This window comes from Triturus cristatus, chromosome 1_2 (genome assembly GCF_964204655.1).
Source record: "Triturus cristatus chromosome 1_2, aTriCri1.1, whole genome shotgun sequence".
NCBI lineage: Eukaryota > Metazoa > Chordata > Amphibia > Caudata > Salamandridae > Triturus > Triturus cristatus.
The window spans coordinates 1,187,493,996-1,187,511,336 of NC_140580.1; the positions used below are offsets into that span (position 1 = coordinate 1,187,493,996).

At 51.8% G+C, this 17,341-nt stretch overlaps 1 protein-coding gene across 2 annotated transcripts in view; it reads right to left on the reverse strand.

Annotated features, from left to right (window-relative positions):
- Positions 1-857: 857 nt before the first annotated feature.
- Positions 858-17,341, reverse strand: part of PTRH1 (peptidyl-tRNA hydrolase 1 homolog) — a 71,075-nt gene continuing 54,591 nt past the window's right edge. The window contains exons 4-5 of one of the 2 annotated variants that reach the window (XM_085614129.1): positions 15,146-15,191; positions 858-2,343 (exon numbers count right to left, since the gene is read on the reverse strand). In XM_085614129.1, coding sequence (XP_085470255.1) covers positions 2,119-2,343; positions 15,146-15,191 — 271 coding nt within the window. In that variant the 3' untranslated portion in view covers positions 858-2,118. The remainder of the gene's footprint in view (positions 2,344-15,145; positions 15,192-17,341) is intronic. The other variant, XM_085614128.1, reaches the window with a different exon arrangement.

Genomic DNA, 17,341 nt, shown 5'->3' on the forward strand with positions numbered 1-17,341 from the left:
TATAGATTGTAGAGACTGAGGCACCGGTTTCTTGGAGTAGACTGAGGTGTTTTCCAATGAAGAGTCTTCCATGGTTTCCATTGAGTGTCAGACTTCTTCCACTCTTCCCTTTCTTCTTTCCGTGCAAACTGTCCATCATTTCCTTCTAAGGTGCACAGCGGATTCGCTGTTTTCTTTGAAGACTCGATAGTAGGAGCGCATCGATCCTCACAGGCGTTCCATTTTAAGGGATTGATGAGCGCAGAAACTAAAGACATAGGTCAATGCACAGAGGTGTTTGCTGGGACCCTTGTAGCTACGCAGACTACAGCCTCATGGATAGACTGTTATTGAAATGATAACCACATCTTCCAGAGAGGCCTACAGCGGACTCTGCTGAGCATTACACTCTCGCGAGCCGGATTGAACGTCATTGGGCCCCAGTTCCAGATACCGGAACTGTGGAACACTTTGTCAGATCCAATTGTACTGGGCTAAGTTGAATTCACATTACACTTCCGTAATCCTACGAATTAACACACCGAAGCAAGTTTCATTATTCCAACTAGAGTGAATTCTTTACCTGGTTATCATACAATACCTATCGAGGGCAGTCTGTTCCTTGGACGTTCACCACAGGCTGAACCCATCATTGATGTTTGGATGACTGAATTAAGACTGTGCCTTCTGGCATACACTGAAGGGCCTTGGTCCTCAGAATCTCCGTTCTGAAGAGACCCCGAGAACGATAGAGGGTCGAAGCGTCGTTGACAATTGACAAAGGATAGTCCAAGAACACTAGACCACACCCTAGCACCCTATGATTTATTCTGAAACCTTAAAGGACATCCTTTAACTCCAATAACCAACCCTTTGTTCTAAAACCGCCACTTTAGCTTTATTCACCTGTTGGTTGTGGTCACTCCACTGGGGTTACGTAAGTCACATGTTTTTTTCTCTCCATGAATATGTACATAGTGTCTATACACAGTGGAAGTTATGAATGTATCGTTTTTATTACCATAATTTGTAGTTGGAGATAATGAGCCCTCGCTTCGGCTGAAGTAAGTGATGAATAAGAATTTCTGTTGGGCTGTTTTTTCTCCAGTCATCTTTCTTTCTAAAATCATACACTAAATGGAACTTAAAAGGAACTTAATATATTTTTTTTAACATATTGACTGTGTCAATAGCTAACTACACTTAAATTGCTGCAAGATAGTATGACCTTTGGAAAAAATAATCACTTTTGAATTAAGTGAACAATTGTGCTGAACCTGATGCACTTTCCATGGGTGACACTCCCCTGTCATACATGTGGTCGTGCGACACAGGTCAGCCGATACTTTCTCAAAGCCCTCCTGGGTAAATGTTTGCCAATAAAGGTGATAGATTTAACTTGTTAGCACCTCGGGCCATTTAGTGGAAGCTTGATGTTCCATCCGAATAAACTTAAAGTACTCAAATTCCCCTACTGGAGAAAAAACAACTCTTCCTTGTACTTTGGGTTCTCCTCGGTGAGTAGCACCAGACCTGCCCAGCTTTCCCCATTTCTGGTCGCTCCTTGATCTCAAGGAACAGTCACTGGGGCAGAGGAGCTGGGCCTGTACTTGGGCACCACCTGGTTTGTGGCCTAAATATCTGGGTCTTCAGTCTCCATCACGTTTCTTAAGAAAAGAGCTATTTTGTCTATATCTTTTTCAAATGAATTAATGTAATTGTATAAAACGCCTGGAATCTAACTGGACCTGCTGGTAAGATCTGTAGCAGTGTATACTGGAACAACAAACAGATCCTTTCTAGCCCACACCTCAGCCAGGTGCAACCTACGCTTTTTGGCAGGCACAGCTCTACGAGAGGTGTGGACCTCGACTAAGGGTCAACTCTCACACCCATCCATATCCCCTCCCCCTTCCACATCCTAGAACAGATGGGCTGAGGCAATGGAGTTATATTACGTTCTCAGAATATCGCTCCATCTGCGGGATGGATGTGTCACAGCGGAAGCAGAGGAGCGTGTTGAGATGAGGCGATCTGTCCTTCTAAAGCCACGACTGCCGTGTGACTGCCATGTGACTGCCATGTGACTGCCGTGTGTCCCTTCCTTCCACCTCCACGGAATGACACGAGGGCTGTATCTCAGCTGGAAGGAGTCCGAGGGCGCTGGGTGTCTGCTCTGGTGGGCCCTTCACACAAAGATGAAGGGTCTCTTCTCCGGATGTGCTGTAGAACAAGCTCCACTCCTTGCTCCAACACCCGAGGCAGGACCTCCCTCTCGGTGCTGGAGAAGACCTCCAAGACATGGCGCTCAACTGAGGTCCTGCCCTGCGGCCTCCCGATACCAACCCGGAGCCGCACAATGACCTGGAAGAAGACAGATGGAGGGTCAGTGCCAAGGACAAGTATCATACTCTGCAGCATAAGACCAGAAGCAACCAATGACCGTTCATGGCACTGCAGAGTGGGCGAATAGGCAGACACTGCTGTCATTACCCAACCAATCCCAGAGCCTTGAAGCCGCCAGAAGGATAATGTATCAAAGCATGGAAACAGCAATCAACCGGCCAATGACATTCAAGATGCTATGAAGGGACTGACCAATCAAGCAACAACCATTAACATTCACTACAGAGTGAGAGGACAGCCAATCAATGCACGGACATATAGGAAACTGAGGATAAAAGTGCAACCAAACACTGCCCTTCAAGATACCAGTGAATGGCAGAATGATAGCTCAACCAACCAGGGCCTTCTTGAAACCACAGAAAGAGAGCTCCGCCAACCAGTGATATTCAGTAGATCATAGCCAGGGTCCACAACTTACCAATGACAGTCAAGATCAGGCAGAACTAAAGCAACTGACAAATGACGTTCACGACACAGCAAGGTTCGAGTGCGTGGGCTGGGAAGGGAAAGTCCTCTGATGGTTACAGACGTGCACCGCTGCCGCGAGTGCCCAAATGTACTGTTTTTTTGTTGTCATAGAAAACACAGATCATGCGTGTGTGCCATGACATCGGCCTGTCTCACGGACTGCGGTCTTATAGGACTGGCAGGGGCACCTGAAGCACTAGTCCTATAGTGAAGGACGCCAGCGCCTTCGCGAGGAGTTCAGCAGTACAAGCGCGGCGGTGGCAGCACACTGTGGAGTGATCACAAAAGTCACCAGGCCACATAAACTGCAAAGACTTTGACCCTAATTCACATTTGGTGTCTGGAAATGAATTGAAGGCAGGAGAGCTTGCGACTCCAAAAATGGTCACACTGCCAAGCAGCCAGTCGGGCTGTGCGATGAGGAGAAGCTCTGCATAACTTCTGCCTGCGACCAGGACTGGGGCCAAGGCCTTCTGGTCTCCCTGCCGGCCGCCCCGCTCCTGCAGGCGTGGGTACGTCTGAACTCGGACCAGTGGCCCCAGGAGAACTCATTCACTAGATAACGCTGTAGCGCTGGAACACTTTTAACTTTAAAATAGAGTTGGAGTGGACTCTCGAGACTCTGACTACTAGTGGGGCTCACTCTGGATAATGCCTTTAGTGAATGGGGAATAACCATGATTGCCAGAGCGAGCGGGGGGGAGCACACAGGGAACTTCCCAGCAAACACTATAGAGCCCTGGCCGCAGGGGGACTGTGCAGTTGTTTCACAATGTTGTATTTCATTTGTGTTGTTAGTGAAGAAATGAAACACTTCTTTTCTCCTGAAAGGAAGTATTTTTCTGGACTATTTTTTATTGCGGACACTGCATGTCCGTTGAGTTGTGAGCCAGTGTTCACTCCCTGTGTCCACCTCCCCTCAAGGAAGCCTTGGACTGCTCGGACCACGCTACTCCTGAGAGTCAAGTGCAGAACGGGTACTAGGCCCAGTTACTCGAGACCCATAACAGATCAGGACCCAGGACATCAGGGGTGAAAGGCCTCAACCACCACCGTTGGGCTCAGTAACTCCTGCTTGCCACATGGCCCTCTCAACGGAGTTCTAACCACATGCAACCAATGACTCCAAGACTCCATAAAAGGAGAGTGCGAACAACCAATGACAGCAAAGTGAGACGCTCATGGACATAGTAAAAACACTACAGCAGCCTGGTTCACATCAGCGCTCTGCATATGCATCAGAGCCCACGGGCACCCCCACGTCACGTTCATAGTGAGACGCAGGCAATGTTATATCCATGTATGAACATTGCACACACCCACGTCCGGAAACAGTGGGACAAGACACACTTGGGAGCAGAGACAACAATACACAGTCACACAGAGACCAGTTATATCAGGGTGTGGAGACACCAGACACACACACCAGCCATCCCCACACTACTGTACAGAATCAATACACGCACGTGAGCCGAGACCCCAAACACAGTCACACTACAGTACAATGATAGCAGGTAAATCCCTTCATCATGAGAGCAGACACCATCAGACCCTAGAGAGTTTGAGAAGACACATGTAGCACATACACGCAAACGTGTTACAATACATAGATAGGGCCCTTCTGCCACTGTCGCCCCCCCCTTCCCCCGCAGCCAGGCACTGAGAGGGTTCGTGGACACAGCACTACAACGGATCAAGTTGACGCTACTGTGTGCGCTACTTGTGCACGTTTCACAGACACACTAGTTACAAGGCAGGAGAACTCAGAGGACTGAAGTCTTCACGAAAAATCCAGAAACATGCTCTGCAATTCGAAGCAACCCAAAAACACAGCGCTCCATAAATGAACAGGGGTTCCTTGTCCTAAGGGAACAGTTAAAATACCAATAGTCTGGGTTCACAATGTCTCAGTCCAGTTAACTGGACTACCTGGGATCAAGTAGCCTGTATCCACTACTGGGCATAATTGAGCAGGAGGGGTGTGGAAGTCCAAATTCACAAACCCAGGGAAGGTGCTGAGAGGTGATGCAAGCTCACACGCTCGCAGCTGGGACCCTTATTATTATTATTAATTAAATTTATATGGCGCACAGCTACCCTAGACAGGGTTTCCCGGCGCAAGTGTGTCCACAATTGTAGACTAAGTAACTGAGCTGATTACTGAGTGAATAGCCAGGTTTTAAGGTCTCGTCGAAACTTGAGGTAAGAAGATTCCTGTTTCATAAAGTTGGGAAGGGAGTTCCAAAGTCTAGGTCCAAGACACGCAAAGGAACGCCCACCCATTCTGGTCAATTTGAATCTAGGAAGTACTGGGTTACCTAGAGTGGAAGAACGCAGAGCTCGGGGAGGAGCATAAGGGCGAATAAGTTCCTGCAAGTATGCCGGAGATGAACCTTGCTTGATTTTGAAAATGTGACATAAGGTCTTAAATTTGATACGGCTTTCGATGCGAAGCCAGTGCAGATTACGGAGGAAAGGAGAGATGGAAGTTTTTCTAGGAACGTGACAAAGAAGACGCGCCGCAGAATTTTGAACCACCTGGAGCTTATTCAGCAGTTCCTTGCTGCCTCCCAGATAAAGTACATTGCCGTAGTCCAGGCGAGAGATGACAAGAGCCTGGACCACAGTTCTTTGAGTGGAGGCAGGAAGCATCCAGATGATCTTCCGTAGCCACCCGAGTATAGAAAAACAGATGCCAGCGGTACTAACCGCCTGTTGCCGCATGGATAGCTGATTGTCAATGATAAACCCCAGGTTGCGGACCTGAGCAACCGGCTGGGGGAACGGACCCATTTCCTGGGGCCAATGGAGAGGACTCCAAAGATGTTTATGTTTGCCTAGAATAATGACCTCAGTTTTGTCCCCGTTCAGTTTTAAAAAATTGGCGTTCATCCACTCCGATACTTGACGTAGCCCGCTCTGCAGAGAAGATACAGGAGCATCTTTAGAAGAAAATAAGGAGAAAATGATTTGTGTGTCATAGGCGTAGGAGTACAGGGAGAGGCCAGCATTCTCTACGATGGTCGCAAGGGGTCTCACATAGGTGTTGAAGAGCAATGGGCTCAGAGTGGACCCCTGGGGAACTCCATACGCAGATGAACGAGAAGTGGATGAAGAACCGGAGGAGAAGACCTGGAAGGTGCGATCACTGAGAAAGGAGGTCAGCCACAAAAGGGCTGAACCTTCCACTCCTGCTGACTGAAGAGATTTTAACAGGATAGAGTGAGACACAGTGTCGAATGCTGCACTCAGGTCTAATAGGTTGAGTGCCATAGTCTCACCATGGTCCAGACAGGAGCGCAGCTTTTCAGTTATGAGATGGATGTAAAAAACCGGAGTTTTCAATATGAGTTGCAAGCTGAAAGTTAACATGTTTTTCTAAAATTTTGGAAAACAAGGGTAAGAGTGAAATTGGACGGTAATTAGATAGGATAGATGGGTCAGTATTGGGCTTTTTTAAGAGGGGAACCACCATCGCATGTTTCCAATCTGAAGGAACACAGGACTCCCGTAAGGAAGAGTTAAGGAGCACCGTAACGATTCCTAAGACAGCTGGGGATACTTGTTTTAAAATATTAGCCGGTAAAGGGTCAAGGGGGGAACCTGATTTTACCCTAGCTAAGCAGTCAAGGAAGGAACCCTCGTCAAAGAGGGGCCAATGTGAAATTTTTGATGTGGCAGGGAGTAGGTTCATACAGATAATATCTGAACGAGGTTTATCAGAGTTAGAGGGGGCGGAGGTAATTAAGTTCCAGACAGACTCTCACCCTCTGATCTCACTGCTGGTCCAGGGCCTGGAAGCACACTCCTGTCACAGCAGAGAAACCAGGCGGGGAGATCAGACACACTCCCACAACAGCAGAGAGACCAGACGGTAAAGAGCAGACATACTCCCACCACAGAGGAGAGACCAGACGGGAGAGAGCAGACACACTCCCACCACAGAGGAGAGACCAGACAGGAGACACACTCCCACCACAGAGGAAAGACGAGACGGGAGAGAGCAGACACACTCCTACCACAGAGGTGAGACCAGACAGGAGACACACTCCCACCACAGAGGAGAGATGAGACGGGAGAGAGCAGACACACTCCTACCACGGAGGTGAGACCAGACAGGAGACACGCTCCCACCACAGAGGAGAGACGAGACGGGAGAGAGCAGACACACTCTCACCACAGAGGAGAGACTAGACAGGAGAGAGCAGACACACTCCTACCACAGAGGAGAGACAAGACGGGAGAGAGCAGATACACTCCTACCACAGAGAAGAGACCAGACAGGAGAGAGCAGACACACTCCTCCCACAGAGGAGAGACCAGACAGGAGAGAGCAGACACACTCTCACCACAGAGGAGAGACCAGACAGGAGAGAGCAGACACACTCCTTCCACAGAGGAGAGACCAGACAGGAGAGAGCAGACACACTTCTACCACAGAGAAGAGACCAGACGGGAGAGACCAGACACTCTCACCACAGAGGAGAGACCAGACAAGACACAGTTCTACCACGGTGGAGAGAGCAGACGGGAGAAAGCAGAAACACTCCCACCAAAGACGAGAGACCAGGCGGGAGAGAGCCGACACACTCCTACCACAGTGGAGAGACCAGAAGGGAGAGACCAGACACACTCCTACCACAGAGGAGAGACCAGACGGGGGAGACCAGACACTCTCCTACCACAGAGGAGAGACCAGACGGGGAGACTAGACACACTCCCACCACAGAGGAGAGACCAGATGGGGGAGACCAGACACACTCCTACCACAAAGGAGAGACCAGGTGGGGGAGACCAGACACACACCCACCACAGAGAGACCAGATGGGGGAGACCAGACACACTCCTACCACAGAGGAGAGACCAGACGGGGAGATGAGACAAACTCCTACCACAGAGGAGAGACCAGACAGGAGAGAGACCAGACACAGTTCTACCACGGTGGAGAGAGCAGAGGGGGGAGAGCAGACACACTCCTACCATAGCGGCGAGACCAGACGGGAGAGAGCAAATGCACTCGTACCACAGCGGAGAGACCAGACACAGTCCTACCACAGAGGAGAGACCAGATACACTCATACCACAGAGGAGAGACCAGGTGGGAGAGAGCCGACACACTCCCATCACAGCAGAGAAACCAGGCGGGAGAGAGTAGACACACTTCCACCACCAAGGAGACCAGACGGGAGAAAGCTGACACACTCCCACCACAGAGGAGAGGCCAGGTGGGAGAGAGCAGACACACTCCCACCTCAGCGGAGAGACCAGAAAGGGGAGCGCAGACACACTCCTACCACAGAGGAGAGACCAGACTGGAGGCAGCAGACACACTCCGACCACAGATGAGAAACCAGTCGGGAGGGAACAAACACATTCCTACCACAGCGGAGAGACCAGACGGGAGAGAACAAAGATACTCCTACCACAGCAACGAGACCAAATGGGAGAGAGCAGACACACACCTACCACAGCAGAGAGACCAGACGGGTGAGAACAGACACACTCCTATCACAGCAGAGAGACCAGGCAGGAGAGAGCAGATACACTTCCACCACCGTGGAGAGACCAGACGGGAGAGAGGTGACACACTCCCCCCACAGAAGAGAGACCAGACAGGAGAGAGCCAACACACTCCCACCACAGAGGAGAGACCAGACGGGAGAGAGTCGACACACTCCTACCACAGAGGAGAGACCAGACAGTTCTACCACAGTGGAGAGAGCAGATGGGAGAAAGCAGACACACTCTTACCACAGAGAGAGCAGGCGGGAGAGAGCAGACATACTCCTTCCATAGCGGAGAGACCAGATGGGAGAGAGCAGACACAATCCTACCATAGCGGCGAGACCAGACAGGAGAGAGCAAATACACTCGTACCACAGCGGAGAGACCAGGTGGGAGAGAGCAGACACACTCCTACCACAGAGCAGAGAGACCAGATGGGAGAGAGCCAACACACTCCCACCACAGCGGAGAGACCAGACAGGAGAGAGCAGACACACTCCCACCACAGAGCAGAGAGACCAGACGGGAGAGAGCCAACACACTCTCACCACAGAGGAGAGACCAGACGGGAGAGCCGACACACTCCTACCACAGAGTAGAGACCAGGTGGGAGAGAGCAGACACACTCCTACCACAGCCGAGAGACCGGACGGGAGAGAACAGACACATTCCTACCACAGCCGAGAGACCAGCTGGGAGAGAGCAGACACACTCCCACCACAGAGGAGAGACCAGACAGGAGAGACCAGACACACTCCTAACACAGAGGAGAGACCAGACAAGAGAGACCAGACACAGTTCTACCACGGTGGAGAGAGCAGACGGGAGAAAGCAGACACACTACTACCACAGAGGAGAGAGCAGGCGGCAGAGAGCAGACACACTCCTACCATAGCGGAGAGACCAGACAGGAGAGAGCAAACACACTCGAACCACAGCAGAGAGACCAGGTGGGAGAGAGCAGACACACTCCTACCACAAAGGAGACACCAGACGGGAGAGACCAGACACACTCCTACCACAGAGGAGAGACCAGACGGGGAGACCAGACACACTCCTACCACAGCGGAGAGACTAGACACACTCTTACCACAGCGGAGAGACCAGACACACTCCTACCACAGCAGAGAGATCAGACGGGGAGACGAGACACACTCCGTCCACAGAGGAGAGACCAGACTGGAGAGAGTAGACACAGTCCTACCACAGCTGAGAGACCAGATGGGAGAGAGCAGACACACTCCTACCACAGCAGAGAAACCAGACGGGAGAGAGCAGACACACTCCTACCACAGCAGAGAGACCAGACACACTCCTACCACAGAGGAGAGACCAGACGGGGGAGACCAGATACACTCTTACCACAGCTGAGAGACTAGACACACTCTTACCACAGCGGAGAGACCAGACACACTCCTACCACAGCAGAGAGATCAGACGGGGAGACGAGACACACTCCGTCCACAGAGGAGAGACCAGACTGGAGAGAGTAGACACAGTCCTACCACAGCTGAGAGACCAGATGGGAGAGAGCAGACACACTCCTACCACAGCAGAGAAACCAGACGGGAGAGAGCAGACACACTCCTACCACAGCAGAGAGACCAGACACACTCCTACCACAGAGGAGAGACCAGACGGGGAGACGAGACACACTCCTACCACAGAGGAGAGACCAGACGGGGGAGACCAGACACACTCCTACCACAGAGGAGAAACCAGATGGGAGAGAGCAGACACACTCCTATCAAAGAGGAGAGACCAGACGGGAGAGATCAGACACACTCCTACCACAGCGGAGAGACCAGACAGGAGAGACCAGACACTCTTCCACCAGTGGAGAGACAATACGGGAAAGACCAGACACACTGCTAGCAGAGAGGAGAGACCAGACAGGAGAGACCAGACACACTCCTACTACAGAGGAGAGACCAGACGGGAGAGAGCAGACACACTCCTATCACAGTGGAGAGACCAGACGGGAGAGAGCAGACACACTCCTACTACAGAGGAGAGACCAGACGGGAGAGACCAGACACACTCCTACTACAGAGGAGAGACCAGAAGGGAGAGAGCCGACATACTCCTACCACAGAGGAGAGATCAGACGGGAGAGAGCAGACCCACTCCTACCAAGAGGAGAGACCAGGCGGTAGAGAGCCGACATACTCCTACCACAGAGGAGAGACTAGACGGGAGAGAGCAGACATACTCCTATCACAGCGGAGAAACCAGGCGGGAAAGAGCAGACACACTTCCACCACCAAGGAGAGACCAGATGGGAGAGAACAGACACACTCCTACCACAGAGGAGAGACCAGATGGGCGAGAGCAGACACACTCTTACCACAGAGGAGTGACCAGACGGGAAAGAACAGACACTCCCACCACAGTGGAGGGACCAGACAGGAGAGAGCAGACACACTCCCACCAGATAGGAGAGACCAGACGAGAGATAGCAGACACACTCCCACCACAGAGGAGAAACCAGACGGGAGATAGCAGACACACTCCTACCACAGAGGAGAAACCAGACAGAGAGAGCAGACACACTCCTACCACAGAGGAGAGAGCAGATGGGAGGGCACAGACACACTGCAAACACAGGGCAGAGACTAGATGGGAGAGAGCTAACACACTACCACCACAACGGAGAGACAAGATGTGAGAGAGCAGACACACTCCTACCAATCAATCAATCAATCAATCAATCAATCAATCAAGATATTTGTAAAGCGCGCTACTCACCCGGAGGGTCTCAAGGCGCTAGGGGAAGGGGGGTCCACTACTGCTCGAACAGCCAGGTCTTGAGATGCTTGAGATACCACAGTGGAGAGACCAGACGGGGAGACCAGACACACTCCTACCACAGAGGAGAGACCAGATACACTCATACCACAGAGGAGAGGCCAGGTGGGGGAGAGCAGACACACTCCTACCACAGAGGAGAGACCAGGTGGGAGAGAGTAGACACACTTCCACCACTAAGGAGAGACCAGACGGGAGAAAGCTGACACACTCCCACCACAGAGGAGAGGCCAGGTGGGAGAGAGCAGACACACTCCTACCACAGAGGAGAGACCAGACAGTTCTACCACAGTGGAGAGAGCAGACGGGAGAAAGCAGACACACTACTACCACAGAGGAGAGAGCAGGCGGCAGAGAGCAGACACACTCCTACCATAGCGGAGAGACCAGACAGGAGAGAGCAAACACACTCGAACCACAGCAGAGAGACCAGGTGGGAGAGAGCAGACACACTCCTACCACAAAGGAGACACCAGACGGGAGAGACCAGACACACTCCTACCACAGAGGAGAGACCAGACGGGGAGACCAGACACACTCCTACCACAGCGGAGAGACTAGACACACTCTTACCACAGCGGAGAGACCAGACACACTCCTACCACAGCAGAGAGATCAGACGGGGAGACGAGACACACTCCGTCCACAGAGGAGAGACCAGACTGGAGAGAGTAGACACAGTCCTACCACAGCTGAGAGACCAGATGGGAGAGAGCAGACACACTCCTACCACAGCAGAGAAACCAGACGGGAGAGAGCAGACACACTCCTACCACAGCAGAGAGACCAGACACACTCCTACCACAGAGGAGAGACCAGACGGGGGAGACCAGATACACTCTTACCACAGCTGAGAGACTAGACACACTCTTACCACAGCGGAGAGACCAGACACACTCCTACCACAGCAGAGAGATCAGACGGGGAGACGAGACACACTCCGTCCACAGAGGAGAGACCAGACTGGAGAGAGTAGACACAGTCCTACCACAGCTGAGAGACCAGATGGGAGAGAGCAGACACACTCCTACCACAGCAGAGAAACCAGACGGGAGAGAGCAGACACACTCCTACCACAGCAGAGAGACCAGACACACTCCTACCACAGAGGAGAGACCAGACGGGGAGACGAGACACACTCCTACCACAGAGGAGAGACCAGGCGGGGGAGACCAGACACACTCCTACCACAGAGGAGAAACCAGATGGGAGAGAGCAGACACACTCCTATCAAAGAGGAGAGACCAGACGGGAGAGATCAGACACACTCCTACCACAGCGGAGAGACCAGACAGGAGAGACCAGACACTCTTCCACCAGTGGAGAGACAATACGGGAAAGACCAGACACACTGCTAGCAGAGAGGAGAGACCAGACGGGAGGGACCAGACACACTCCTACTACAGAGGAGAGACCAGACGGGAGAGAGCAGACACACTCCTATCACAGTGGAGAGACCAGACGGGAGAGAGCAGACACACTCCTACTACAGAGGAGAGACCAGACGGGAGAGACCAGACACACTCCTACTACAGAGGAGAGACCAGAAGGGAGAGAGCCGACATACTCCTACCACAGAGGAGAGATCAGACGGGAGAGAGCAGACCCACTCCTACCAAGAGGAGAGACCAGGCGGTAGAGAGCCGACATACTCCTACCACAGAGGAGAGACTAGACGGGAGAGAGCAGACATACTCCTATCACAGCGGAGAAACCAGGCGGGAAAGAGCAGACACACTTCCACCACCAAGGAGAGACCAGATGGGAGAGAACAGACACACTCCTACCACAGAGGAGAGACCAGATGGGCGAGAGCAGACGCACTCCTACCACAGAGGAGTGACCAGACGGGAAAGAACAGACACTCCCACCACAGTGGAGGGACCAGACAGGAGAGAGCAGACACACTCCCACCAGATAGGAGAGACCAGACGAGAGATAGCAGACACACTCCCACCACAGAGGAGAAACCAGACGGGAGATAGCAGACACACTCCCACCACAGAGGAGAAACCAGACAGAGAGAGCAGACACACTCCTACCACAGAGGAGAGAGCAGATGGGAGGGCACAGACACACTGCAAACACAGGGCAGAGACTAGATGGGAGAGAGCTAACACACTACCACCACAACGGAGAGACAAGATGTGAGAGAGCAGACACACTCCTACCAATCAATCAATCAATCAATCAAGATATTTGTAAAGCGCGCTACTCACCCGGAGGGTCTCAAGGCGCTAGGGGAAAGGGGGTCCACTACTGCTCGAACAGCCAGGTCTTGAGATGCTTGAGATACCACAGTGGAGAGACCAGACGGGGAGACCAGACACACTCCTACCACAGAGGAGAGACCAGATACACTCATACCACAGAGGAGAGGCCAGGTGGGGGAGAGCAGACACACTCCTACCACAGAGGAGAGACCAGGTGGGAGAGAGTAGACACACTTCCACCACTAAGGAGAGACCAGACGGGAGAAAGCTGACACACTCCCACCACAGAGGAGAGGCCAGGTGGGAGAGAGCAGACACACTCCTACCACAGAGGAGAGACCAGACTGGAGGCAGCAGACACACTCCGACCACAGATGAGAAACCAGTCGGGAGGGAACAAACACATTCCTACCACAGCGGAGAGACCAGACGGGAGAGAGCAGACACACTCCTACCACAGCAGAGAGACCAGACGGGTGAGAACAGACACACTCCTACCACAGCAGAGAGACCAGACGGGTGAGAACAGACACACTCCTATCACAGCAGAGAGACCAGGCAGGAGAGAGCAGATACACTTCCACCACCGTGGAGAGACCAGACGGGAGAGAGGTGACACACTCCCCCCACAGCAGAGAGACCAGACAGGAGAGAGCCAACACACTCCCCCCGCAGAGGAGAGACCAGACGGGAGAGAGTCGACACACTCCTACCACAGAGGAGAGACCAGACAGTTCTACCACAGTGGAGAGAGCAGATGGGAGAAAGCAGACACACTCTTACCAGAGAGACAAGATGGGAGAGAGCAAACACACTCCAACCACAGCAGAGAGACCAGGTGGGAGAGAGCAGACACACTCCTACCACAGAGAGACCAGGTGGGAGAGAGCAGACACACTCCTACCACAGAGGAGAGACCAGACGGGAGGCAGCAGACACACTTCCACCACAGGGAGAGAGCAGACACACTCCTACTCCACCACAGAGGAGAGGCCAGGTGGGAGAGAGCAGACACTCTCACCACAGCGGAGAGACCAGAAAGGGGAGAGCAGACACACTCCCACCACAGAGGATAGACCAGACAGGAGAGAGCAGACACACTCCTACCACAGAGGAGAGACCAGACAGGAGATAGCAGACACACTCCTACCACAGAGGAGAGACCAGACGGGAGAGAGCAGACACACTCCCACCACAGCGGAGAGACCAGATGAGAGAACAGGCACACTTCTACCACAAAGGAGAGACCAGACGGGAGAGAGCAGACACACTGCTACCATAGAGGAGAGACCAGACTCTCACTAGAGCACAGAAGCGAGACACACATATCTGGGCATAAAGAACAAGGCAAACTATTGTTAGAGTGCTAGCACTTGGCATACTCGTACAGATACCACACTTACATCAGAGTGCAGCGACCAGGCACACTGACGCCCATACGCAGATACACAGAGCACAGCAACACACAAACGTGTGCGCATCTCAAGTACCAAGACATAATCACAACAAAGAACACAGGCAGTGCTGGTATCTGACACTCGTTCAAGCGCAGACATACCAGGTACACTTGGAGTAAGAAGACAAACTCTTGGCAGAGCTTAGAGAGGTCCCATGCACTGCCACGTAAACATACAAACACACACACACACGTTGTATATTGTCACACAGCCTAGATATTCTGTCAAAAAAGGACCACAATACATACAAAGGGTAGATTAAAAAAAAGGCATAAAACTCAAGCTTCATGATCAGGCAAGTGCACTTACATCTGAACGTAAAGACTCAATGCAGGAACGAACTCCATTGTGGCCCCTGAAACAACAAGCAGACATCATCAGGGCCAGAAATGTGTCCAGTTAAAAGCCAGGTCTGTGCACATGCTGCCTTACAAGGTTAATGGGGTATGCACATGTGCGCACACACACATACATCTAGTATCAGCACTCAATGGTAGTTACTGTCACATGCACACTCTTATAGCTACTGTGGCTAGAGGCACCGCACATTTACTGTCCTTTCATTGGCTGTTCTTCGTGGACAACAGGCCATCTGTGCCGCTCTGTGAGCCTTTACTATAGGACATGAGGCACTGGGTACTGAAGGGTACGGAAACAGGCCCAGAGTGATGTATTGAGTACTGAAGGGTAGCGATGCATTGAGTACTGAAGGGTACAGAAGCAGGCACAGAGCGATGCATTGAGTACTGAAGGGTACAGAAGGAGGCACAGACCAATGCATTGAGTACTGAAGGGTACAGAAGCAGGCACAGAGCGATGCATTGAGTACTGAAGGGTACAGAAGGAGGCACAGACCAATGCATTGAGTGCTGGAGGGTACAGAAGCAGGCACAGAACGATGCATTGAGTACTGAAGGGTACAGAAGCAGGCACAGAGCGATGCATTGAGTACTGAAGGGTACAGAAGCAGGCACAGAGCGATGCATTGAGTACTGAAAGGTAGCGATGCATTTAGTACTGAAGGGTACAGAAGCAGGCACAGAGCGATGCATTGAGTACTGAAGGGTACAGAAGCAGGCACAGAGCAATGCATTGAGTACTGAAGGGTACAGAAGCAGGCACAGAGCGATGCATTGAGTACTGAAAGGTAGCGATGCATTTAGTACTGAAGGGTACAGAAGCAGGCCCAGAGTGAATGCATTGAGTGCTGGAGGGTACAGAAGCAGGCACAGAACGATGCATTGAGTACTGAAGGGTACAGAAGCAGGCACAGAGCGATGCATTGAGTACTGAAAGGTAGCGATGCATTTAGTACTGAAGGGTACAGAAGCAGGCACAGAGCGATGCATTGAGTACTGAAGGGTACAGAAGCAGGCACAGAGCAATGCATTGAGTACTGAAGGGTACAGAAGCAGGCACAGAGCGATGCATTGAGTACTGAAGGGTACAGAAGCAGGCACAGAGTGATGCATTGAGTACTGAAGGGTACAGAAGCAGGAACTGAGTGATGCATTGAGTACTGAAGGGTACGGAAGCAGGCACAGAGCGATGCATTGAGTACTGAAGGGTACAGAAGCAGGCACAGAGCGATGCATTGAGTACTGAAAGGTAGCGATGCATTTAGTACTGAAGGGTACAGAAGCAGGCACAGAGCGATGCATTGAGTACTGAAGGGTACAGAAGCAGGCACAGAGCAATGCATTGAGTACTGAAGGGTACAGAAGCAGGCACAGAGCAATGCATTGAGTACTGAAGGGTACAGAAGCAGGCACAGAGCGATGCATTGAGTACTGAAGGGTACAGAAGCAGGCACAGAGCAATGCATTGAGTACTGAAGGGTATAGAAGCAGGCACAGAGCGATGCATTGAGTACTGAAGGGTACAGAAGCAGGCACAGAGCAATGCATTGAGTACTGAAGGGTACAGAAGCAGGCACAGAGCGATGCATTGAGTACTGAAGGGTACAGAAGGAGGCACAGACCAATGCATTGAGTGCTGGAGGGTACAGAAGCAGGCACAGAACGATGCATTGAGTACTGAAGGGTACAGAAGCAGGCACAGAGCGATGCATTGAGTACTGAAAGGTAGCGATGCATTTAGTACTGAAGGGTACAGAAGCAGGCACAGAGCGATGCATTGAGTACTGAAGGGTACAGAAGCAGGCACAGAGCAATGCATTGAGTACTGAAGGGTACAGAAGCAGGCACAGAGCGATGCATTGAGTACTGAAGGGTACAGAAGCAGGCACAGAGTGATGCATTGAGTACTGAAGGGTACAGAAGCAGGAACTGAGTGATGCATTGAGTACTGAAGGGTACAGAAGCAGGCACAGAGCGATGCATTGAGTACTGAAGGGTACAGAAGCAGGCACAGAGCGATGCATTGAGTACTGAAAGGTACGGAAGCAGGCACAGAACGATGCATTGAGTGCTGAAGGGTACGGAAGCAGGCACAGAGCCATGCATTGAGTACTGAAGGGTACAGAAGGAGGCACAGACCAATGCA